Consider the following 27,875-nt stretch of genomic DNA (forward strand, 5'->3'; position numbering starts at 1 on the left):
GCACAAGTGCAAGATTTGTACGTAGTGCGTTTCATAATTAGCAGAGAAGAATAACATGATTGAAAGTGTACGAAGGAAAAGATTGGAGGGGAGGGCACCAAATGATAAGTCGCTTGCGTGCAAAAATGTTGTCGAACCAGCCCTGCGTATGTTTTCTTTACTAACCTGACCCGTTATTATCGGTAGCTCTCAAAGTCCGCCCGAAAGCGTCTGCCTCCGTTGAGTAGCGGTAGCTTTACCGCCTACCAGGCAAGGTTGCCTGGGTTCGATTCCCGGCAGCGGACTGGGTGTTGAGTGTCCTTTATCATCGTTTTCATCATCATTGACACGCAAGTCGCCGAAATGCGTCAACTAGAAAGACTTGCAATACAGCGGCCGAATCCCGAAGGGGATATCCCGGCTAACAAATGCCAAACTTAAAGCAACATCACCTTTGGTTTGTTACTGTGAGCTTCGTGCAGAAGATAGTCCGTATCGGGATGTGTGATGCATGGTTGCGGGTAGTGTACGGTTGACGCTAAAATAACGTCAATATGTCAGGATCTATAGAAATACCGCTCCGTGATACAAGTGAAGAGGTAACCGAAATGGTTTAGTGTGTTGTACTCTCTTTGTTGGTGGTGCAAACGCTACTGCAGAATCTCGCGAGTAAATTTTAGCAAATGCGTACATTCGAGCTTCGAAACCACAAGCGGAGAAATGTTTATCGTTACAGCATTTGATGGTACCTTACCAACGAGTTAATTGTGTTTTTCCCATTCGTAGGTGATAGAGTTAGATTTGGACCAGCTACCAGATGGCGATGAACTTCTTGGTATTCTGCGACAAGAACATGCCCAGCTCAGTTACTGGGTTAGTCTTGCGGTAAGTTCAAGTGCTTATATTGCTTTCCTGGTTTTAATTTCTGTGCTACTCTTAAGTTTCTTGCGGTTTCATTTTGAAACTCGTATCTACACATAATCAATCTATTTTTAATGTTTCCTTCCCTCGTTGTGAGAAAATGTAGATCTCTAAAGGTTGCTAGAATGCTGTATAGAGCTTAAACTATTTACGTTTGTGTGTTTGTAGCAAGGTATCATTGGTATATTTATGCAAAAATTAAATCTCATAATTCCTCCCATATTTTCATCTGTGATTTTTAATATTTGAAACTATAAAGCCCAGATAGCAAAGGGGATTTAGGTATAATACATTTCTACTGTAGCAAGCTTAATACCGGTTTTGTTCAGAAGTAAATATTGTTTGAAAACTTGGATGTAATTCAAACCGCCCTATTAGTTTGTCCAGGACAAGAAATGCCCTAGGTAAATTATTTCTCTATTTTTAATACTTTGTGCTGGTATATCAGAGGTATAAGTTATTTTTAGCCCTTGGACATCCACATTAATATTGTTTCTCGTGTTGTTATTTTAGTATTGAAATAAACACACACTTACTCTTGAGATATTTACTGATATGCCTCCATAATTTGTGTTTATTTAGCCCTATATACTTTCAATGAAACAATAGTTTCTGTTGTCTTATTTAGGTGCTCTTATTGAAAATATAACTGAGATGCTTTTGTGTATTTTAATGTCGCGTGAAATTGTGTGTCCATGATTTGCATAAACAAAATGTTTTCAGACATTGTAAACAAATTCACATTTGAAATAAAATATCATTTCAGTATACATTCTCATCTCAAATAACATTTCTTCCTTTTATTCATGAAGCACAGTCATCTCTCTTGTCCAATATTCCCCTTCCAGTGGCAGTATTAGAACTTAATGTCAGCGTTTTGCTTTTTTTTCTGTTGTTTGAATTCCATTTAGTGGTAGTGTGATGCGCTCAGCCAAAGGTGGCAAGAAAGGGATTTGTGAACCCATGGACGATGTCAACATATGCATTCTTCTGATACAATATGCTCTGCATCATGGAGTATGATTGATGTAGAATTGTTTGCTGGCCTGTAACAAAGTAAATAATTCAGAGTTAATTAACAACATGATACCACATCCATAGACAGATGATATCATTAACATTGTGAAGATACAAGTGTGAACAGCTGACAAACAGTTGACCACAGCAAGAAAAATTAGTGAAAGAAGATCAGGCAAACTAATAGGACATCTACTGGTGTTGTAGATTTTAGGTTTACGGTTTTCTCGTTAGTAATGCTTACAAACACATTAAAAGATTGAAAATGTCAAACCACAGTGGAAAACAGGTGTTATGATCAGAAGTTGAACTTTAACTGTCTGTTGCGAAATGTATATTAAAAAATATTGTTGTGGCACATTTACTGGCATCGCCAACTCGCAACAAAATGGTCACCACACTACCTAACCTAGGCATCACACAACACTATAATTTAGCCTGGCGCCGCAACCGCTTAAAATGAATATGGTACATAGATCATACATACAGAGACTGAAACAGTGAATGAAAATTTGTACCAAGCCAGGACCGAACCTGGGTCTCCTGATTACTAGTCAGGTGCTTTAGCCAGTAAGCCACCTTAGCACAATGGCTCACACAGGTGCGTGGATTTCTATAGCATGCCTCTTTCCTTGATCCAAATTCTTACTACTGCCCCATTCTACTTTAAATTCTTCCTTATACACAAATAGAATTGTCAAGGCACTTCATGTTCTGGAATAGCGCCTCAGCATCTAATGTAAATGGGAGATTCAGCCTGGATTTTGGTATCTGTACAAGTACCTGTACCTTGGTTTCAGGTTGGGTCCCCCCTTTACATTTGATGCTGAGATGCTATTTCCGAATATGGAGAGCCTCGGCAGTTCTGTTCATGGATAAGGGTGAATTTAAAGTAGAATCCGGTGACACTGAGAATCTGGATCAAGGAGAGAGGTGTGTAGTTGTATGAACCGCTGTGCTAAGGTGGCATAGTGGCTAATGCACCTGACTAGTAAGCAGGAGAACTGGGTTCGATTCCCGGTCTTGGTACAAATTGTCATTCACTGCTTCAGTCTTTATACATAAAAGCATATCTGTATGAGACCAGTAAATCTCCGACATTGTGTCATTTCATAGATCAAATATGAAACAAAATCCGAAACATTGTTTCCCACATTGGTTAGCTAACTCCTCCAGACCTATATAGGCCTAGGTCCAGTTAAGAAAAAATCTTAGTCACTGTCCATAAGAAATATATGACATATTATAAAAGAAAAATATGCAGTTGATATTTACAAATGAAACAAACAAACAGATACATTCCAGACATCATTTTCTTAAAATATGATGTCACATTTTACAGAATATTGTGACGGCTTCTCTTATTCATTAAACCAAATAATTCCTAAAAACTTGGACAATGAATGTATTGATCTAGAGAAAATGATGAATCACATCAGTACATCCACTAGCATAGTATTGCCATATTACTTTAAGACCGCAAACAATGTACATATCTGTTGTGTGTGTGTGTGTGTGTGTGTGTGTGTGGTCAACCAGAGATACAGTTCGCATCAAGTAAACATGGAAGATATGAATCTTCTGGATACAGTTGAGTTCGTTGAGTGCCTCTGTCCTTAGGTATGGTTATCTGCAAATCTTCATGTATATCTACACTCTGCAAACAATCATGAAGTGCGGGTCATTCCACGTCAGATCAACAAATGAAACCATAGTTTTCAACCTTACCCTCTTGGATTTAAATGAAATTAAGTATGCCTATAGTACTCATAAATAGTATCACAAATAATTTTTTTCATTTTTTTCTGATAAAAAGTTTCCGAGTAATGGACTTTAAAAAAATTTAAAAAATGACAAATCTTTGACTTGCGGAACAATGTTGTTTTCTTTATAGCTCGTGTTCTAATTAAGCTAGAACAATAAAATTTACTTCATTGGAAAGCTCTTTTAAAGACTTTTTATGATACCAAACATCAACAACATTCTTGAATTTATCGCATTTTGAAAAACTGTATTTTTAAAATTCTCAAAAAAAATATATATATATATATATATATATATATATATATATATATATATATATATATATGTGTGAAAGATACACTTTACATCTACATGTTCTGAAAGTTTCAACTTGGGATGAGCATGGGATTACTATCAAAAGCAATTTTATGTTTACCACGGTTCTCCAAAATCACAGTCAGATAGGTGAATTTCTGTTATTTTGCTACACATGAAAATATTACAGTGTTAGATTTTGTTACATGGTCCACAAATTGTACTTTTGAAACGAATAACTGCTTATTAAACTTTAGTGCTAACTATTTTTTAATATCTGTAAAACCACAGGGGGGGGGGGGGGGGGGAAGCTATCTCTCATTTTGAAGATCATATATAAAATGATTCTTTGGTGTTACTATCTGCAGTATATTCAGAATTTTATCTCTGGTTAATATTGTCAGCAATTTTCACCTATTGTTGAAAGTGATCCACACATTCTTTTGTTGCGAGGCAGCTGTAGTGAAATTATGTGATTAATTCTGAAATGTGTTTTGAATCTAGCTTAAAGGTACTTTTGTACAAACCTTACAAGACTCTGTAAGCTTGTATGCCTACAACCAGTTAATGTTTGCATACTATTAACATAATGAAATATTTTTTTACAGGAAGTGAAAGAATAGATAAGTAATATTGTGTAGTATTGAATATAGAAAGCTGGGGCATTAAAGTTCAAAAACATTTTTTTAAATTAGTTTGCTCACGTGAGAAATATAAAATGTCTAAAATTTCAGCTTTGTGCTGTAATCCATTTAATGAAAAGGGCCACAATAACCACAAAAAAACTTACATCTACATTTATACTCCGCAAGCCACCCAACGGTTTGTGGCGGAGGGCACTTTATATGCCACTGTCATTACCTCCCTTTCCTGTTCCAGTCGCGTATCGTTCACGGGAAGAATGACTGACTGAAAGTCCCCGTGCGCGCTCTAATCTCTCTAATTTTACATTCGTGATCTCCTCGGGAGGTATAAGTAGGGGGAAGCAATATATTCGATACCTCATCCAGAAATGCACTCTCTCGAAACCTGGCGAGCAAGCTACACCGCGATGCAGAGTCTGCCACTTGAGTTTGTTAAACATCTCCGTAATGCTATCACGGTTACCAAATAACCCTGTGACGAAACACGCCGCTCTTCTGTGGACCTTCTCTATCTCCTCCGTCAACCTATGATGGTCCCCTGTTGGGTTTGACCTCCATCTCCCGAAGAGCGAGCCGATTGGGGAAGGGCGCCTTACTTGGTGCATTGTGTCCATCGTGCGATCGGACCTTTCGCCAGCTTATACACCGTTGAATTGCAGTCCTGTCCACTCTCCATCTCTTGGGCATGACTCTGTTTCTGCGTGCAGATTACACCTTGCACTATGCAGTGCCTCTTTCTGCACCGACGGCGACCATGGACCACATGTTACCTAACATCCAGCACGGTAGCTAGTCCGTTGTGGTGGGGCTGCCATGTACCCTGTTGGTTGTAGCCCCCTGACAACACAGGGATCGCTCTGCTGATTCCTGCGCCGTTAACTCCCCACGTATGCCAAGGAGTAGATGCCTATCCTCCTGGGGTATCGGGACTCCCGGCAACGGCCGTCCTGCCCGGTGGCTCTTGCCGTGGCTGGGTGGCGCCCGTGGGGAGGCCCCTTGGTCAGAGTAGGTGGCATCAGGGTGGATGACCCGCAATGAAGCGTGGTACATCGTCTCTCGCTGGTGGCCAGCCTCCAGCAGTCTCTAAGCGTTCTCGGGCTCAGTTTAACGCTCAGAAGTACGATCCAAGAATGTTCCCCTCCCTGGCCACACCGTGGGAGGGACGTAAGTCTCAGGATGGCAGTAGCAGTTATTCGCCCCGCTTCTTAGTTTGTACGAGGGCTGATGGGGAGTCTTTTCTCTCCACAAAGCCAAAGTTCTTCGTCGAGCATTTAGAGGACAAGCTTGGGGAGGTGGAAGGCTTGTCAAAAATGCGCTCTTGGTCAGTCCTGATACAAACGGCATCCTCTGCCCATTCATGACGGTTACTCGCTTGTGACAAGTTGGGGGATGTTGCCATTAAGATCACACCCCATAAGAGTTTAAATATGGGCCAGGGAGTTATTTACCATAGGGATCTTCTTTTGCAGTCTGATGAAGAGCTGCGTGCCGAGGTGTACATTTCGTCCGGCGCGTTCATCGGGGTCCAAAGGAAAATCAGATTGCTACCGGTGCCTTCATCTTGGCCTTCGAGGGTGATACATTACTGGAAAAGGTCAAGGTGATGGTCTACCGATGTGACGTTAAGCCCAATATCCCTCCCCCGATGCGGTGCTTTAAGTGCTGGAAGTTCGGTCATATGTCTTCTCGCTGCACTTCCAGCCTTACATATCGAGATTGCAGACGCCCATCACATCCCAATACTCCATGTGCCCCGTCTCCCATCTGTGTCAACTGCGGGGATCACCATTCACCTTGGTCGCCAGACTGCCAGACCCTGGACCGACTAACCTATACTGAGGCCAAGAGGAAATACGACCGCCGCATTATCCACTAACGCAAGCAGAAGTGCTGGGAGCGGTATGTGTCCACCATTGGCCTCCATGTCACTCCATCGCAGGTCTGGGTCAAGATTCGCCGCCTCTATGGCTATTGGACCCCTGTCAGCGTCCCTGCACTCTAACTGAATGGAGCAGTTTGTACTGACACCGACGTCATTGCAAACCTCTTGGCAGAGCACTTTGCTCTGAATTCTGCTTCTGCCAACTACCCCTTGGGCTTCCGCTCCATTAAAGAGCGGATAGAACGTCGGAGTCTTTCTTTTCGCACCCGCCATCCTGAATTGTACAATGGTCCATTCAGTGAGTGGGAATTCCGCAGTGCCCTCGCCGCTTGTCCTGATACTGCTCCTGGCCCAGATAGCATCCACTCTCAGATGCTGAAACACCTTTCAGTGGATTGCCAGCGATGCCTCCTCGACCTTTACAACCGCATTTGGGTCGAGGGTGAGTTTCTGTCGCAATGGAGGGAAAGTCTTGTTGTCCCCATTCTGAAACCGGGGAAGAACCCTTTGGAGGTGGACAGCTACCGTCCCATTAGCCTCACCAACGCTCTTTTCAAGTTGCTTGAACGGATGGTGAGCCAGCGCTTGAATTGGGTACTGGAGTCTCGGGGCTTTCTGGCTCCGTCTCAGGGTGGACTCCGTAAAGGCCGCTGTGCCGCCGACAATCTGGTGAGCCTGGAGTCGGCCATCTGTACTGCCTTTGCCCGCCGTCAGCATCTGGTCGCTGTCTGTTTCGACATGCGGAAGGCGTATGATAAGACATGGTGTCATCACATCCTTTCTACACTTCATGGATGGGGCCTTCAGGGCCCTCTGCCGATGTATATCCACAATTTTATGTCGTATCGTACCTTCCGCGTGCACGTCGCGGCCTCATATAGTTCCTCCCAAGTCCAGGAGAACGGTGTGCCACAGGGTTCTGTTCTAAGTGTCTGTCTGTTTTTAATAGCCCTTAACGGGCTCGCTGCAGTCGTGGGGAAATTCTGTCTCCGCTTCCCTGTATGCTGACGACTTCTGCCTTTACTACAGCTCTATTGGCATTGCAACTGCTGAACGTCAGCTACAGGGCGCAAGGCGCAGTCTTGGGCTGTAGCGCATGGTTTTCAGTTTTCGGCAGCCAAGACCTGCGTTATGCATTTCTGCCGGCAACGCACTGTTCACCCGGAGCCGCGGCTTTATCTTGACGGCGAGCTTCTTACAGTAGTGGAGTTATATAGGTTTTTGGGGATGGTTTTTGATGCCCGGTTGACTTGGCTGCGTCATATACGGCAGCTTAAACAGGCGTGTTGGCGGCATCTAAATGCTCTGCGATGCCTGAGTCACACCAGGTGGGGCGCCGACTGATCTACTCTCCTACGGCTTTACCAGGCGTTAATCCAGTCCCGTCTGGACTATGGGAGTCTGGCTTATGGCTCAGCATCCCCATCTGCGTTGCGGCTGCTGGACCCAATCCTCCACAGGGGGATACGCCTTGCCACTGGTGCCTTCCGGGCCAGCCCTGTGGACAGACTACTTGTGGAGGCCCTCCACTGCGGTTATGACGCCAACAATTACTGGCTGCTTATGCTGCCCATGTTTTTAGCTTGCCCGGGCGTCCAAATTATCGTGTCCTGTTCCCGCAGTCAGTCGTCCGTCTGCCAGAACGTCGGCCCCGGTCGGGTTGTCCGATCGCCGTACGCGTCAAACAGCTTCTCTACGGGCTTGGGTGTTTCCCTGTACCACCTCCTTTCCGGGCCCCTCTGTGTACACCCCCATGGTTTGTGCCTCGCCCTTGCCTTCGGCTCGACTTGGCACAGGGCCCGAAGGACTCAGTCCCTCCAGTGGCCTTCCGACGCCGCTTTTATTCCATCCTGGCCACTTATCAGGGCTCTGGCGTTGTCTACACTAACGGTTCGATGGTTGCTGGTCTAGTCGGTTATGCACTAACTCTAGGGGACCATTATGAACAACGTTCGTTGCCGGCTGGCTGCAGTGTTTACACTGCTGAGCTGGTCGCCATCTTTCATGTCCTAGAGTGTATCCGCTCATGCTCAGGTGAGTCCTTCGTTATCTGTAGAGATTCCCTGAGCGGTTTACGAGCTCTTGACCAGTGTTTCCCTCGTTCTCGTCTGGTGATGGCTATCCAGGAGTCCCTGCATACTGTTGCCCGTTGCGGCAGATCTGTGGTCTTTGTTTGGATCCCAGGCCATGTTGGGATACCCGGAAATGAAACTGTTGACCGCCTGACGAAAGAGGCCACTAGTGCATCTTGCCTGGAGATTGGCCTCCCGGCGACTGATTTGCGGGCACTATTACGCCGCATAGTTTTCGATTTATGAGACACTGATTGGCGCAACCTGCCCATGCCAAACAAACTCCGCCGTGTCAAGGAGACTACTACTGTGTGGCGGTCATCCATGCGAGCCAACCGCAGGGAATCAGTCATCCTTTGTCGGCTCCGCATTGGCCACACCCGACTCATGCACAGCTATTTACTGTGAGGCTCCTCCTCTTTGTCATTGTGGGGCGTCCTTGACGGTGGTCCAAATTCTGTTGGAGTGCGCCCTTTTAACTGTGCTCAGGCAGACTTTTGCGCTGCCTGATACGCTCTCTGCACTTTTATCTGACGACTCTTCCATAGCGGACATAGTTCTGCATTTTATCTGCACAGGGGGATTTTGTCACTTAATGTAAGTGTGTGAGTTTTTGTGTTGATTCTGGCCTATGGCCTACGATTTTTCTGATTTTTCTTTCCATTTGTTTCTCTGTGGTTGGCTTTTCCCTTTTTGTTTGTATGGTCGGCCAACCACCGTCACACTCTGTGATTTTAGTTCGTCTTGTCAGGTCTCTGTCTACATTTCTCTTGTTCTGTGTCATCTGTTTTATCGTCTGTTGATCGTTTTTATTCTCTGTGGGTGTTTTTAGTATTTGGAAAAAGGGACCCTTTAACGCCCACAAACCATCTCCCAATGAATCTCAACTTGGTACCCCGCCTTACCAACAATTAATTTTATATAATCATTCCACTTCAAATCGTTTTACAGAAGTAACTGCTACCAGTGTTTGTTCCGCTATCATATAATCATACAATAAAGGATCCTTCTTTCTATGTATTCGCAGTACATTACATTTGTCTATGTTAAGGGTCAGTTGCCACTCCCTGCACCAAAACATGCTGTGTTCTGTTTGCTAAAAACTCTTCAATGCAGCCACACATCTGGTCTGATATTCCGTATGCTCTTACTTTGTTTATCAGGCGACAGTGCGGAACTGTATCAAACGCCTTCCGGAAGTCAAGAAAAAGCATCTACTTGGGAGCCTGTATCTAATATTTTCTGGGTCTCATGAACAAATGAAGCGAGTTGGTCTCACACGATCGCTGTTTCCGGAATCCATGTTGATTCCTTCAGAGTAGGTTCGGGGTTTCCAAAACCGACATGATACGTGAGCAAAAAACATGTTCTAAAATTCTACAACGGATTGACGTCAGAGATATAGGTTTATAGTTTTGCGCATCTGCTCGACGACCTTTCTTGAAGACTGGGACTACCTGTGCTCTTTTCCAATCATTTGGAACCTTCCCTTCCTCTAGAGACTTGCGGTACATGGCTGTTAGATGGGGGGCAAGTTCTTTCACGTACTCAGTGTAGAATCGAATTGGTATCCCTTCAGATCCAGTGGACTTTCCTCTGTTGAGTGATTCCAGTTGTTTTTCTATTCCTTGGACACTTATTTCGATGTCAGCCATTTTTTTCGTTTGTGCAAGGATTTAGAGAAGGAACTGCAGTGCGGTCTTCCTCTGTGAAACAGCTTTGAAAAAAAGGTGTTTAGAATTTCAGCTTTACGCGTGTCATCCTCTGTTTCAATGCCATCATCATCCCGGAGTGTCTGGATATGCTGTTTCGAGCCACTTACTGATTTAACGTAAGACCAGAACTTCCTAGGATTTTCTGTCAAGTCGGAACATAGAATTTTACTTTCGAATTCACTGAACGCTTCACGTATAGCCCTCCTGACGCTAACTTTGACATTCTTTAGCTTCTGTTTGTCTGAGAGGTTTTGGCTGCGTTTAAACTTGGAGTGAAGCTCTCTTTGCTTTCGCAGTAGTTTTCTTACTTTGTTGTTGTACCACGGTGGGTTTTTCCCGTCCCTCACAGTTTTGCTCGGCATGTACCTGTCTAAAACGCATTTTACGATTGCCTTGAACCTTTTTCCATAAACACCCAATATTGTCAGTGTCGGAACAGAAATTTTCGTTTTGATCTGTTAGGTAGTCTGAAATCTGCCTTCTGTTACTCTTGCTAAACAGATAAACCTTCCTCTCTTTTTTTATACTCCTATTAACTTCCATATTCAGGGATGCTGCAACGGCCTTATGATCACTGATTCCCTGTTCTGCACATACAGAGTCGAAAAGTTCAGGTCTGTTTGTTATCAGTAGGTCCAAGATGTTATCTCCATGAGTCGGTTCTCTGTTTAATTGCTGAAGGTAATTTTCGGATATTGCACTCAGTATAATGTCACTCGATGCTCTGTCCCCACCACCTGTCCTAAACATCTGAGTGTCCCAGTCTATATCTGGTAAATTGAAATCTCCACCTAAGACTATAACATAAGTGTCTGTGTGTGTACTACTCATCAAAACTTCAAACTCATGCTGACTGGGTGTAACATTCATCAGCTGACAAAGGATGAAGATAATCCAATAAAAACTTACAAAGACTGCATTGCAAGAGTTGTATGTAATCCGTCATTACCTGCTTGTCATTTTGGTGAATGTAAATTATGCCCTGGCCCAGAAATTTAAGACATATTTACAAGATTTGTTGAAGACTAATGATATTGATAATATAATTTATCAACAATGGGTTTCCATTGATCACACCTCTAGAAACAATCATAAAATCATCTGACAACTTTATTGATTGTTTTTTTGATAAATTAAAATTGCTTACATGACATTCATTTGTTGCTAGTCAACAATCAACCTTCCAAAAGAGACTGAGAAATGAACTTAAAGAAGGCGAGGTCTTAGCGATCTGTGACTTTTCTGAGAATTGCTCCTTTGTCATCCAGGACGAAGTTCGAGGCTATCACTGGACAAACATGCCAACAGCAATTCATCCCCTTGTTGCTTATTACAAGGATGGGAACAAACTCGAGCACACAAGTCTTGTAATCATATCAGAATGCCTAACACATGACACTGTTGCTGTTTATTTGTTCCAATCGTACTTGGACTTCCTGACTGTTAAATTCATTAGAAAACCAAGAAAAATATATAATTTCTCTGATGGAGCAGCAGCTCATTACAAAAATAGGAATAACTTTATCAACCTGTGCCATCATGAAGATGATTTCCAAACTGAAACTGAATGGCATTTTTCAGCCACCTCGCATGGGAAGGGAGCTAGTGATGATGTAGGTGGAACAGTTAAATGGCTTGCAGCTCGAGCAAGTTTGCAACGGCCATACAGTGATCAAATAATGACACCAAAACAACTTTATATGTTTGCCAAGGATAACATAGAAGGAATGAACTTCAAGTATGCTACTAAAGAAGATCACAAAAATGAAGAAATGAAGCTTATGGAGAGATTTGAGAAATGCTGCAAAATTATAGGGACACAAAAACTTCACACTTTTATTCCTTTTAGCAAGGACAAAATAATAACGAAAGTGTATTCAAGCTTTGATGGTAGTGAAATTGAACTGGTAACAGTTTCTGACAGTGATACAATACCGTTCAAAGACATAAAAGGATATGTTGCTTATGATTATAATGGACACTGGTGGTTAACCTGTGTACTTGAAAAAAAATCAGGAGAAGGATGAAATCACAGTTAGTTTCTTACATCCATATGGACAGTCACCATCTTTTACATCTCCGAGTCAGTCAGACATTCTTTCCACAAGCAGTAGGGAAGTAGTGGCAATCGTGAACCCTCAAACTGCTACAGGGCGAACATATAAGTTATCCAGTGCAGAAATGTTGATGTGCAACATACTGATTAGTTCGAAGTATGAAGAAGTGCACTAACAGGATGCCTATTTGTAAATAATAGTAATTACTAACTGAATTTAGGTCTGATCTCAGGTATTCATCTTTTTGTGTTTATTTATTTAAGTTTTCATTTTGTATTTATTAATTGCAGAAGCATAAAGCATATGTTCTTTTGTCAATTATAAGTTATTTTTAATTTCCACTTTTTACAACAACATACAGCTGGTGAGAAGTAGGCCTAATATCTAAAATAAATTAGTTTTTACGAATTTTTAAAGCAGCACCCTTAACGTAAAATTGTGTTTTATAGTGATCCCATGCTCATCCCAAGTTGAAACTTTCAGAATATGTAGATATAAAGTGTATCTTTCACATATATTTTTTTGAGAATTTTAAAAATACAGTTTTTCAAAATTTGGTAAATCTAACAATGTTTTTTTTAATCAATTTGTGTATATATGTTAAACTAATGATGTTTGGTATCATGTAAAAGCTCTTTAAAAGAGTTTTCAAATGAAGTAAATTTTATTGTTCTAGCTTAATTAGTACAAGAGTTCTAAATAAAACAACATTATTCTGCGAGTCAAAAATTTGTCATCTTTTCCATTTTTTAAGGTTTATTACTCGGTAACTTTTCGTCAGAAAAATGTGAAAAAATTAATTTGTGTCATGATTTATGAGTAATATATGCATACTTAATTTCAAAAAAATCTGATAGGGTCAGGTTGAAGCACTTGTTAATTTGACATGGAATTGTCTGTGCATGACAGAGGATATGTCCCATTGAACCAGTTATTAGGGTTTCTTCTCATTCCATTCACATGTAGAGTGCAGGAAGAATGATTGTTTGAATGTCTGTGTGCACTGTAATTCTTCTAATCTTATCCTCATAATCCTTGTGTGATCAGTAAGTGGGGGGTTAAAATATATTCATAGTCATCATTTCAAGCCAGTTTTTGAAACTTTGTTATTAGACTTTCTCGGGGATAGTTTGTCTTTCTTCAACAGCCTGACAGTTCAGTTTCTTCAGTATCTCTGTGACACTTTTGGGGCGGCAGGTAAATATCAAACAGGTTGTTTCTTCTGTTACGTTAGTGTTTAAAAGACACATAAGTTATCTGTGCATACATTACACCTGCCTTCACCATTTACAAAAGCCTGAAAACTATTTTTGCAGTCAGCCAGAAAGCTCCTTAAAAGTGGAAAATAATCTCACCTGTTGCAATGTAGTTTTGTCAACATTCCGGTTGGCACACAAGCAGTTACTTCCATGAAATCCAAGCAATGCAGGATGGTGTACAATCTTCGAAAGTTTGCTTCATACATTTATCAGAAGCACTTTTGGTAGCTGCTTGGCTCACGCCGTCGAGGCACAGTGTGTGCAGACATTTGACTGGCGCAGGCAGATTAATATCTCAATGTGAAGTGTCCCTTCTTCTGCCTCTCTGGCTATACTTATATGTGGGCACAGCGGACTGCCAAATGGAACATGTGCTATAAACTGCCCTAGCTAAAGGTAGCAGTATTTAAATTGCCCCCTTTCTTGGACCTGTATTAATTAATTGCTCTGTCATTCAATTCTTAGGCCGTACAGTGTTAACTTTAATACATTGAAGCATACACTGATGGAGTTTATTAAAGTTATTTTACTTTTGAATTTCACTCTTAGATTAATGTGCAACACTTTGTACACTAAGCACATGCACATTATGACAATCTGGTGCTGGTAGTAGTGTACTGCAGTAAGCCCTGGCACAGTTGCTCGCCTCTCTCTCTCTCACAGTGATATAGCTCGTGATTCACCTCACTCTCTCCCACAGATAAAACCATTTTGTGACCATTCATGCTGCCCTTCTCTGTATATGTTCAATATCCCTGTTAGTCCTATTTGGTATGGGTTCCACAAACACGAACAGTATTCTAGAATCATTCATTTGAGTGACTTGTAAGCAATCTCTTTTGTTGACTGACTGCACTTCCCAGTATTCTACCAATGAACCGAAGTGTGCCATCTTCTTTACCTACTACTGACCCTATGTGATCATTCCATTTCGTATTCCTACAAAATGTTACACCCAGGTATTTGTGTGACTTGGTAAATTCCAGCATCAATATTACAGTCATAGGGTACCACATTTTTTTCCATTTTGTGAAGTGTACAATAATTTTATGTTTCTGAACATTTAAAGCAAGTTGCCGATCTTTGCACCACTTTGAAATCTTATCAAGATCTGACTGAATATTTCTGGAGCTTCTCTCACAGTACTTCATTATAGATAACTGCATCATCTGCAAAAAGTATGAGATTAATATAATATTGTCTCCAAGGTCATTGATGTGTAACATGTACAGCAAGGTTCCCAACACACTTCCCTGGGCACCCACAATTACTTTTACATCTGACAATGATTCTACATCCAAGATAACATACTACATCCTCCCTATCAAAAAGTCTTCAGTCCAGTCACAAATTTCACTTGATACCCCATGTGATCATGTAGATGTGGTACTAAGTCAAATGCTTTTCAGAAATCTAGAAATACTGCATCTATGTGACTGCCTTGATCGATAGCTTTCAGTGTTCATGCGAGAAAAGTGCGAGTTGGGTTTCACACAGTCGATTTTTTTGGAATCTGTGCTGGTTGAGGTCATTCTGTTAGAGATACATCGTTGTGTTTGAGCTCAATCCATATTCTAAGATTCTACAACAAATCAGTGACAGGAATTTTGGACAGTAGTTCTGTGGATAACTTCTACTATCCTTGTAGACAGGTGTTACCTGTGCCTTTTGCAAGAACTGGGCACAGTTTTTTGTTCAAGGGGTCTGGTATATTATGGTTAGAAGAGGGTCTAACTCAGCTGCAAATTCACTATGTAATCTGATAGGGATTTCATCAGGCCCTGGGGCTTTGTTCAGTTTTAATGGTTTCAGCTGTTTTTCAACACCACTGACACTAATACTTATTTCACTCATCTTCTCAGTGGTACGAGGATTAAAGTGGGACAGTTCTCCTTGGTGTTTCTTTGTAACGGAGTATTTCAAAATGGAGTTAAGCATCTCAGCTTTTGCTACCCTCAATTTCAGTTCCTGTCTCCTTCACTAGGGACTGGACACTAACTCTGGTGCCACTAACACCCTTTACACACAACCAGAAATTCTTTGTATTTTGCGAAAGATGTTTTATGCCTATTACACTGTAATCTCTGTTTCTTTACAAGTTTCTTTACAGTGACTGCATACCATGGAGGTTCCCTCCCATTTGAACTGTTCTACTGGGTACATATATATCCTGTGCATGGTCAACTATTTTTTAAACTTGAGCCATAGTTCCTCTACACATGGTCCTGCCCTGTGCTAAAAGTTTCAAGTTCCTCATTGAAATATGGCACAACAGCTTTTTTTGTCTAGTTTACTGAACGTACAGGGTGTATCAGGAAGAATCATCCGATTTGGCATGTCTATATTTCCGAAACTAATAAACATACATGTTTTTGATGAACGGGGAAACTCAAAAAGTTTTTTTTTTCCATACCTTTTCATAGGTGTTCAATATGCCCTCCTTGAAAAGCACGGCATATGTCAATGCTGTATTCAGACTGTTCCCACACTGCAGGGAGCAAGTCTTGAGTTACAGCTTACACAGATGCTGTTATACAATGTCTCATTTCATTCACTGATGTGGGTAACGGAGGCATATAAACAGTGTGTTTCATAAACCCCCACAAGAAATAATCACTGACAGCCAGGTCTGGTAACTGTGGAAGTCAGTAATGTAAGGCTGAATCATTTGGTCCAGTGCAACCAGTTCGTCATTCAGTAATCCTTTTATTTAAAAATTCCCACACTTCCAGATGCCAATGTGGTGGTGTCCCATCCTGTTGGTTAATGAAGTGTTTCAGATCAGTCTCCAACTGTGGAAAAAGAAAGTTCTCAAGCACATTGAAAAATGTGCTTCCTGTAACAGTGGTCTCAGCAAAGAAAAATGGACCATACACCTTTTCCTGTGAAACTGCACAGAACACATTAAATTTTGGAGAGTCCTTCTTATGTTGTACAACTTCATGTATTTGTGCCATACTCTATAATCACACATTATGACAGATCACTTTTCCATTTAAATGGAAACTGCAACTGTTTGTCAGTTATCATTTACCGTGAAGAATTTCAACAGTTGCTGTTTCAGCCATGTTTAAAATCTAGATTTAAATGGAATGTTACCTCGTTACTAAACACTAAGAGTGGAAGGAAACTGTCATCCTCCATCTTGCTAAGAACGAAATTGCAGAACTCCATGTGTCATTGTTTATCACCTTCATGAAGGCTTTTAGTAGCCGAATTTTGTGTGGTTTCATGTGTAAACATCAATGTAAGACATGCTAGATGGACATTGGAGGCATGCTGAGCTGTCAAGCTGTATGGCGAATGTACGCAAACAACGTGTTTCTTGGAACTGCCCAAGCCATTGTCTAATGCTCTGCACTGTCGGAGGATCCACGCTGTACCTAGTACGAAAGTCACACTGAACAGTTATTACTGACCCACACTGTGCAAAATGTAGAACACAAAATGCTTTCTGTTGTCCCGACACTATTCTTAGTGCAACTGAAGTGGGTGTACACTGGTGCTACCTAGTGGAAACCATGTAAAACTTGAGAGTTTGCTCTTTCCAACAGTACATTGTTCACGCACGTATCTCATTTTGCACTGCAGTGCTCCAAGGAGATGCCACTCACCCAAATTGGAAGAGGCTGTACTGCAGCAATGAGTACATGGGCAATTTCTTGGGCTATTAACAAGTGGAACTGTAAAACAAGTAATGTACTGGGCCAATCCTAATCAATTACATATAAAAGTGGTCACATTACCAATATGTTTTCAAATGGTTGTTGCATGGAAATGATATGTTTCCAGATGTGGGTTGCATTTCAAAGTCTACTCACTCCCTTCTAAGAGTCCTAGAAGTTTGTAATGGGAATTTCCAAACGCTGTGTATTTCATCTGTTATAAGTAGAGTTCAAAGAATGCATTTAGTGATATTTCACAGGATGTCTCACCATGCCCACCACTAACAAAACTGTAATTTTCGCAGTTGATTGTTGTGTGATTAAAATCTCCACTGATGATTACAGTATGAATGGAGAACTTACATACAAGTGAACTGAGGTTTACTGCAAGTTTTTCAGTTCCATCAGGAGATGAGTCTGCTGAGCGATAGAACGATACAGTTGTTATTTTATGCTCATCCCTGATACTTAGTCTAGCCCAAACAGTCTCACATGCAGCTTTAGATTCTATCTTGGTGGGTATGAGTCTGCTGTGACAAATACCCCATCTCCATTTCCCATTTGCACATCCTTTTCATTTACACTTAAATTTTCCGCAAAAATCTCACTGCTTTTAATTTTAGGTTTCAACCAGCTTTCTATACCTAGCTGTGTGTGAGCTTCACTGCTTTTCAGGAGCACTACAAACTCTGGCACTTTGTTGTGAAAGCTTGGACAGTTAACCAAGAGGATTTTAGTGCTCTCACCTGTGGGAAGCACTTCTTTCAATCGTACACTGTTGCGTCTGGGCTGCCTTCAGCTATCGTTATCTGGATTGGATGGAGAGTCACCTAATCTGGGAAAAACCTTGCGTGCACCCCACACACAGTCAGTTACGTGACAGATAATGGATTGGAGATCTGTGAACAATGTCACTTACTTTGTAAATGTTGTTTAATATCTAAACACAGTGGGCTAAGGATTATCTTGCCATTGTCATGTTCATTTCAGACAGTAGCAGATGCCGTATCGATATAATGGTGTTCACATAAGGAGTTATGTGGCGATGTGGTGCACAGTGGCTCTGCCCAACAATGTCTTTCTGCATGGGTTTTTATGTTAGTTTAAGTATGGTGAAGGTACTTAGCCACTACAATGTTCATCACAGGTGGCATAAAGTAAACATCAACTGTTGCGATAGTTTTTCAAGCATATGGTAATTTTTCCAACAAGAACAGTGACCCAGGTTGGCACTTGCCACAGTGTTTCCAATTACTGGGGTAAGCAGTGGGTAGAGCGCTCATCTTTGCAAAGCACACTACATACCTCCCTTCTTTCTTGCACACCACTATAGCAAGAGGGCCACTATAGCAAGAGGGAAACTTGCAGGCATTTGAGTTATGTGGTTCATGTGGACCTTGAGGGTAGTCTCAAAGTTGATATTTCGGGGTCAGTGATGGTGTTTCCCCTTAAAATTACTTGCTAGCAGTCCCTACTCACATTTTGTGGTAAGGATTGTTGCAAATGGAAACAAATGTGTGATAGAGGTTTGGAGGTTGTGCATCTCATGTAATTTGTTTTGGATTATTACTAGTATTACTTTTAAGTCATTATAATGTTTACTAAAACTGTTGTAGAACTCTCTCAACAGTTTTTCAGTTTCCTATTGAAAGTGCCATCAAACCATGATTCTTTTTTTATTCTTCTGTTTTTGCCTTGAACTCAAATGTTGCTAAGCTTCGTTTTATTCAAGAAGGAGCTTCTGTGCAAAATTTTGTTCAGATTGGAGATAGTCAGTTAGGGTCCATCGGTCCACTTGCTGTGGATCTGCTTTATATAGAGATACAGAGCATTCATCCAAAAAGAGCAGAAGCTCCGGCTTTATGGGGTTGGTCCTTATACCCCAGCCTTAAAATCCAGCTGTAAGGGTAGGTACATGGAAAACTGCATTTCAGCAAAACAACTGGATCATCCCAAGCCACTGATTCATCACTTTTTTCTGGTACTAATATGTGCCTTCAGAATGTATTAAGAACAACATATTTCAGTAGAACTTCTGGATTATTCTAAAAAAATTGATCTATTGCTTTCCTCCTATACCACAGATAGTGTAGTGCAGTGGGAAGTGACCAACAAGTAGGCACTTTTAGATCTAAATAAGTTAAAATTACTAAACAACATGGTCCCATACCAAAAAACAAATGTCATCAACATTATTAGATGCAGAAATGAAAGGGGGATATATATATATATATATATATAAAACAGAAAGAAACTTCCACATGGGAAAAATATATTAAAAATAAAGATTCCAAGACTTACCAAGTGGGAAAGCGCCGGCAGACAGGCACATGAACAAAACACACAAACACACACACAGAATTAGAGCTTTCGCAACTGGCAGTTGCTTCGTCAGGAAGGAAGGAAGGAGAGGGAAAAATGAAAGGGTGTGGGTTTTAAGGGAGAGGGTAAGGAGTCATTCCAATCCCGGGAGCGGAAAGACTTCCCTTAGGGGAAAAAAAGGACAGGTGTACACTCGCACACACACACACATATCCATCCGCACATACACAGACACAAGCAGACATATTTAAAGGCAAAGAGTTAAGGGCAGAGATGTCAGTCGAGGCGGAAGTACAGAGGCAAAGAAGTTGTTGAAAGACAGGTGAGGTATGAGCGGCGGCAACTTGAAATTAGCAGAGGTTGAGGCCTGGCGGATATCGAGAAGAGAGGATATACTGAAGGGCGAGTTCCCATCTCCGGAGTTCGGATAGGTTGGTGTTGGTGGGAAGTATCCAGATAACTCGGACGGTGTAACACTGTGCCAAGATGTGCTGGCCGTGCATCAAGGCATGTTTAGCCACAGGGTGATCCTCATTACCAACAAACACTGTCTGCCTGTGTCCATTCATGCGAATGGACAGTTTGTTGCTGGTCATTCCCACATAGAAAGCATCACAGTGCAGGCAGGTCAGTTGGTAAATCACGTGGGTGCTTTCACATGTGGCTCTCCCTTTGATTGTGTACACCTTCCGGGTTACAGGACTGGAGTAGGTGGTGGTGGGAGGGTGCATAGGACAGGTTTTACACCGGGGGCGGTTGCAAGGGTAGGAGCCAGAGGGTAGGGGAGGTGGTTTGGGGATTTCATAGGGATGAACCAAGAGGTTACGAAGGTTAGGTGGACGGCGGAAAGACACTCTTGGTGGAGTGGGGAGGATTTCATGAAGGATGGATCTCATTTCGGGGCAGGATTTTAGGAAGTCGTATCCCTGCTGGAGAGCCACATTCAAGGTCTGATCCAGTCCCGGGAAGTATTCTGTTACAAGTGGGGCACTTTTGGGGTTCTTCTGTGAGAGGTTCTGGGTTTGAGGGGATGAGGAAGTGGCTCTGGTTATCTGCTTCTGTACCAGGTTGGGAGGGTAGTTGCGGGATGCGAAAGCTGTTTTCAGGTTGTTGGTGTAATGGTCGAGGGATTCAGGACTGGAGCAGATTCGTTTGCCACGAAGGCCTAGGCTGTAGGGAAGGGACCGTTTGATATGGAATGGGTGGCAGCTGTCATAATGGAGGTACTGTTGCTTGTTGGTGGGTTTGATGTGGACGGATGTGTGCAGCTGGCCGTTGGACAGATGGAGGTCAACATCTAGGAAAGTGGCATGGGATTTGGAGTAGGACCAGGTGAATCTGATGGAACCAAAGGAGTTGAGGTTGGAGAGGAAATTCTGGAGTTGTTCTTCACTGTGAGTCCAGATCATGAAGATGTCATCAATAAATCTGTACCAAACTTTGGGTTGGCAGGCTTGGGTAACCAAGAAGGCTTCCTCTAAGCGACCCATAAATAGGTTGGCATATATATATATATATATAAGCGGGAAAGTGCCGGTAGACAGGCACAATAAAATAACACACAAACACACACGCAAAATTTCGAGCTTTCACAACCGGCGGTTGCTTCGCCAAGAAAGAGGGAAGGAGAAGGAAAGATGAAAGGATGTGGGTTTTAAGGGAGAGGGTAAGGAGTCATTCCTTGTGTGTGTGTGTGAGTATATACCTATCCTTTTTCCCCCCTAAGGTAAGTCTTTCCGCTCCCGGGATTGGAATGACTCCTTACCCTCTCCCTTAAAACCCACATCGTTTCATCTTTCCTTCTCCTTCCCTCTTTCCTGACGAAGCAACCGCCGGTTGCGAAAGCTCGAAATTTTGTGTGTGTGTTTTTTTTTTATTGTGCCTGTCTACCGGCACTTTCCCGCTTGGTAAGTCTTGGAATCTTTGTTTTTAATATATTTTTCCCATGTGGAAGTTTCTTTCCACCTTATAATACCATGTCAACCTCACAACATCCCTACAACGACCCCATTAAATTTTATTTACATTCCCTCCGCAAACATGCCTTCACCCTAGCCAGATTACACTCCCATATTTTATTTACTCAGGCTTGTCTGACATTCGGCATTACCCCCAAAGGCCTCACACTTAAAGTTCCCATCTCTGGCTGCAATCCTTCTTTCCATCAGTCCTTATACCAGTTCCAAACTGCACAATCCATAGCCCTCACCCGCCTAATCCTTCACCGATACATCGACTCGGCCAATGAACACCCGTCAACTCCTATCCCAAATCAAAGTCCTCAATCTTTCCTCTTCCACATCCACACCGACTGTTCATAGCATCCTCCTACAGGCCAACCGCAAATTAGAACAGCATGCACCCTCCACCTCAAAAAAACTATCCAATCTCCTGGTTTCCCACCTCCGGAAAGGCAACTCACTCACCCTCCACAGCCTTTCCAACAAACCTCAACCTCCTCTCATTGCACACAGACCCAGTCTCTCCCATCTACTCAATCTTCCACTTCCAGCTACACTCCCCCCAACACCTCAAAATTCTAGTCAACACAATCTGGAACCACAACACCCCAATTCAGTAGTTATCCTTTCCTCCAAACCTCTCTCCCAATCCGAAACCTCTGTCCTATTCAAATGCCTCACCTTCAGCCCCACTCCCAGGTTCAACCAAACTGCCCTTGCCAAAGATTTACTGTCCTACACTCGTAGTCTCTGCTGGAAATATCACTTTGCCACGAAGAAAAATAATCTTGATCCCACTCCTAATGATTCAAGTCCCCAAGACACTATCCAAATTGAACCCTGCCTGGAACAGTTCTGTCCTCCATCACAGTGGGACCCACCTCCTCTTCCTCAAAATCACCCTCTCCAAACCTTCCAGGAATTTCTCACTTCCAGCCTTGCCTCTCAATCTTTCTTGAAAAACCTTAATCCTACTCCCAACATCACCACAGCCGAATCCCAGGCTATCCGTGATCTGAAAGCTGACCGATCCATCATCATTCTTCCGGCTGACAAGGGTTCCACGACAGTGGTACTTGATCGTCGGGAGTATGTGGCTGAGGGACTGCGTCAGCTTTCAGACAACTCTACATACAAAGTTTGCCAAGGTAATCCCATTCCTGATGTCCAGGCGGAGCTTCAAGGAATCCTCAGAACCTTAGGCCCCCTACAAAACCTTTCACCTGACTCCATCAAACTCCTCACCCCACCAACACCTCGCACCCCTACCTTCTACCTACTTCCTAAAATTCACAAACCCAAACATCCTGGCCGCCCCATTGTAGCTGGTTACCATGCCCCCACAGAACGTATCTCTGCCTACGTAGATCAACACCTTCAACCCATTACACGCAGTCTCCCAGAATGTCTGCTTGTGTCTGTGTATGTGCAGATGGATGTGTGTGCGCGCGTACACCTGTCCTTTTTTCCCAAGGGAAGTCTTTCTGCTCCCGGGATTGGAATGATTCCTTACCCTCTCCCTTAAAACCCTTATCCTTTCGTCTTTCCCTCTCCTTCCCTCTTTCCTGAAGAAGCAACCGCCGGTTGCGTAAGCTAGAAATTCTGTGTGTGTGTTTGTGTGTTTTATTTATTGTGCCTATCTACCGGCACTTTCGCGCTTGGTATATATATATATATTTCCCATGTGGAAGTTTCTTTCTGTTTTTATATAAAAACAGAAAGAAACTTCCACATGGGAAAAATTTATTAAAAACAAAGATTCCAAGACTTACCAAGCGGGAAAGCGCCGGCAGACAGGCACATGAACAAAACACACAAACACACACACAGAATTACGAGCTTTCGCAACTGGCAGTTGCTTCGTCAGGAAAGAGGGAAGGAGAGGGAAAAATGAGAGGATGTGGGTTTTAAGGGAGAGGGTAAGGAGTCATTCCAATCCCGGGAGCGGAAAGACTTCCCTTAGGGGAAAAAAAGGACAGGTGTACACTCGCGCACACACACACACACACACACACACACACACACACACACACATATCCATGCGCACATACACAGACACAAGCAGACATATTTAAAGGTCCTATATATATATATATAGGTCCTATAGGTCCTATATATATATATATATATATATATTCTCTGATGTTTCAGCAGATATTTTTAATTTTGTTTATGCAGTGTGTAACTTGAGTCAGCCAAATACATACTGCTCTTCGGTCATTCCGAACAAAATTATTTTTACAATGAAATTTTACATGCCCATTTGATAAAGTGGTCTAAAATTACCGTAGTGCAATAATTGCTTTATTGATATTTATGAACAGAAAGAATAAAACATGAAGAATATTCCGTACTCCAAAAGCGACAGGACCATCATGGTCCATGTTGGCTGCTACCACTGTACCTCAGTGCTGATGGAGTACTTTGTCAATTTTCGTGTTTTACTGTTCCTGTCAATGCATACTGACAAAATAAATATAACACTAGACTAAGTTGGGGCTACTCTGTCGAATGGGCACATAAAAGTCTGCTTTAAATTTTTTTCTTTTTTTAAAAAACAAAAAACAAAAAAGCAGGAAACAAATTGTTTCTGTTGGCAGTGGGCATTGCATGAAAGACATGGTGGGCAATATTTGTATGGAATGACTCCAGATACACGTTACAAAAACAAAATTGCAAGTATCTGTCAAAATACCAGAGAATATGTCCCTGACTCTTGTAAGTGACACCTTGTATATGAGACGGAATTGTTGACCAGTACAAGAAATCTCAGTATTATCAAAAGACACACACAAAAGTACATACACTATCCTAACTTTTGGAGTTAATAGTTTGTACCACGGGGAGGGGAAATGGATAGATTGGGAGCAACTAACCTGTTGTGAGATCAAGGGGAGGCCTTGTTCCCTCTTGTTCTGTTGTCTAAGTGTGCCTTCCTCAGTCTCTCTCTCTCTCTCTCTCTCTCTCTCTCTCTCGCCTTCCCGAGAACGAGACTATTAATTCCTAAAGCTAGAACAGATTAAGTGTATGTGCGGATGGATATGTGTGCGTGTGTGTGTGTGTGTGTGTGTGTGTGTGTGTGTGTGCGCGTGAGTGTACACCTGTCCTTTTTTTCCCCCTAAGGGAAGTCTTTCCGCTCCCGGGATTGGAATGACTCCTTACCCTCTCCCTTAAAACCCACATCCTTTCGTCTTTCCCTCTCCTTCCTGAAGAAGCAACCATCGGTTGTGAAAGCTAGTAATTCTGTGTGTGTGTTTGTGTGTTTTGTTCATTGTGCCTGTCTGCCGGTGCTTTCCTGCTTGGTAAGTCTTGGAATCTTTGTTTTTAATAGATTAAGTACTTTCACACGTGTCTGTCAGTAATACTGACATTTATCCTGAAGTACTAGCAAGCCTTTCAGTCTTATAATATGAATGTCATCTTGTGAGAACTTTCCTTTTGAAACGTGTGTGATTGAAATTAGTCAGTTTTGAGAGATACAGTATCTACTGTATGGTACTATAACAAGTGACCAGCTTTAAAGAGATGGAAAAGATTTTGATGGTTCTTATTAATCCCATGTTTCAGACACATCTTCATGAATAGGTTTAGGTGAGCAATAACCAGCTCTGCCTCATTTGAAATTGCGGATGAACAAAAATCAGCTTCTTAAAGATACTGTCTTGCTCAGTGGAAAGCCTTAACAGATTATTTATTGAGACCGAAATTTACGTATTGGCAACTAAAACCCAGGCACACCCGGAGATGCTGTTGGGAAATGATAAGACCATTAGGGATGCTTCTAAGTGGTACTGTCTGCAAGAAAATGAATAGTAAACAGTACACCTGTTTTTATAGACAAAGATCTTGCATTAGCAGAAAGAAGACCATGGAAAATAGGTGCAGATCTATAGCAACCTTACTTCTCTTTTCATGGTGTTACACATGGGTATTATTTATAGAAAATAAGTACATTGTCAACATCTTTTGTCATATGTGGTGTATCCGTGAGAATAATCACAGTATCTTTACATTATTTCAGTTGGAATATTATAAGCAAGAAAAAATTGATGACTTCATTAAGATATTGGAAGCATCTCGGACAGATGCTAACATCGATTACAGAGACTTCGAAAAAGACCAAATGCGAGCTTTGGATATGCTGGCAGCATATTATGTACAAGAGGCCAATAGGGAAAAGAACAAAGATAAGAAGAGAGAGCTCTTCACTAAAGCGACATTGCTCTACACAACAGCTGACAAAATTATTATGTATGATCAGGTATGTATTCATTAGCCACACACATTAATCATTGAAGTGTGGAATTTTAACACATCCTGTAGTTTTGTGATGTGAGTTGTTGCCTAAGGCATATTGCTAGATTGCCATTGTCTTGAATGATTTTTGTGGCAATAGGCCGTACTTTATTCCAGTTGCTTCATTCTTATTTGTTATCTACTTCTCTTATTTTTAACTCTAAATTTGAATAAGTTATATTCTTAATACATTGGTTGACAATATTTTTTTCTAGTAGTCCTGCTGATTTCCTTCCTTATCCTCATTCAGCTGAGATAACACTTCATCCCATATTGTCTCAAAGATGAGAATTATGAAGCCGTATTGTTACATTCTAGACTGATTGATGTATCCTACAACATTATTATTATTTTGCAGAACCATCTTTTGGGTCGAGCATATTTCTGTCTGTTGGAAGGCGATAAAATGGAACAGGCAGATGCACAGTTTAATTTTGTGCTAAATCAGTCCCCAAATAATATTCCATCATTGCTGGGTAAAGCCTGCATTGCATTTAACAAGAAAGATTACAGAGGAGCTTTGGCTTTCTATAAGAAGGCACTTCGCACTAACCCACAGTGTCCAGCTGCTGTTAGGCTTGGTATGGGACATTGTTTCATGAAGCTTGGAAATCAGGAAAAAGCTAGGTAACAAATTCTTTGTCTCAGTGCGTGTAACTATCAGAAATATGTTAAAAATATGTATAACGATGTAATATGAATGTGAATATTGAGCTTCCAGTAAATAAAGTGAAGTTGATTATTTCCTTTCTAGAAAGAACAATACACATAATTATGCTACTAGATGCATACACTGTTTTGAATAATTTCCTAGTTAACAGTATTTTTCACATGTCGGTGACAGTGCTAGATTTCATGTTGTATGGTACAGCTCACATTTTTAGTTCACATTTTTAATTTTTGTACAATAGTATTTACATAAGTAAGTAGGTTAGAAAATCATCCATTACTATTTCATTCCAAACATTTTGACACTGCGGTATTCCCTAGCCATTAGCTGTGTTTATAATGAAATTTTGTACTGAAGGACATTGTGTGCAGAACACTATAGTCTCTTTGCTTCAATGTAATATTTATCAAAATCCTTTGAGAGTGAAATCAAAAATTATTCTAAAATTGCCTTTGGCAAAGTGTCACATGTCTAACAGTTTAGGAAAATGCTTTCCTTAATACCTCCAAAGCTATTGTGTGTTAGCTATTTACAACAATTGCCAATATGACTTCTGTCTAAACTATATAATTATTCCCATGACATAGTGCAGATGTGCTGACTCACAGATAGGTACAACAAAAAGACTGTCACAAATAAAGCTTTCAGCCATTAAGACCTTCGTCAACAATAAAACACACACACACACACACACACACACACACACACACACACACACATTCATTGTTTTACCTTGTTAAGATTTCACTTGTATTGATCGAGTACTCAAATCAGTTATGCTCTTTTTCTTGACAACTTCTTTCCCTACATCTTAACAGTGGAACACTTTCGAACAAACAGCATTTTTGTGCCAACATTTAAAGTCAAACAATACTTCAGCACATGAGCAACCACACACACTTTTAGCCTATTTTAGTTTTTACGATAACTTGATATTTATTACATAGCTATGTATACAATTGTGTGATATTATTTTCTGAATATATCTTAAAATTCCTTTCTGTGAAACATTTATCATTTGTTACATGTCCCTTTCATTTGTCCTTGAAAAAAAAAAAAAAAAAAGAGTGTACACACTGTGCACCGCTGCTTGTTTTATTGTATCCTTACAGCTTATGTTACAGCTTTTCATACAGGATACTGTCATTGATATAAAATTGCTATTTGATATTTACAACATCATAATAATTTTATGAATGCAAGGTAGTGAATGATAATTTGAAAGACATTGGCTATGTCTCCTAATTCAAAAAGTTTTTGAGAATTGATTTGGTGTTATGACTAAATGTCTCAAGGAGTGTAATTTGCGTAACTTCTTGTAGTCTTGTCCACATTTTCATAATTTGGTTTCAGACTA

General features: G+C 41.4%; 1 protein-coding gene across 1 annotated transcript in view; it reads left to right on the plus strand.

Moving 5' to 3' along the window:
- Window positions 1-359: 359 nt before the first annotated feature.
- The window catches only part of LOC126365740 (RNA polymerase-associated protein CTR9 homolog), a 105,827-nt gene continuing 78,311 nt past the window's right edge, over window positions 360-27,875 (plus strand). The window contains exons 1-4 of the mRNA XM_050008190.1: window positions 360-578; window positions 766-864; window positions 25,574-25,813; window positions 26,207-26,475. Of these exons, the coding sequence (XP_049864147.1) occupies window positions 534-578; window positions 766-864; window positions 25,574-25,813; window positions 26,207-26,475 (653 nt within the window). The 5' untranslated portion in view covers window positions 360-533. The remainder of the gene's footprint in view (window positions 579-765; window positions 865-25,573; window positions 25,814-26,206; window positions 26,476-27,875) is intronic.

The sequence above is a fragment of the Schistocerca gregaria genome, chromosome 4, assembly GCF_023897955.1.
Source record: "Schistocerca gregaria isolate iqSchGreg1 chromosome 4, iqSchGreg1.2, whole genome shotgun sequence".
Classification (NCBI taxonomy): domain Eukaryota; kingdom Metazoa; phylum Arthropoda; class Insecta; order Orthoptera; family Acrididae; genus Schistocerca; species Schistocerca gregaria.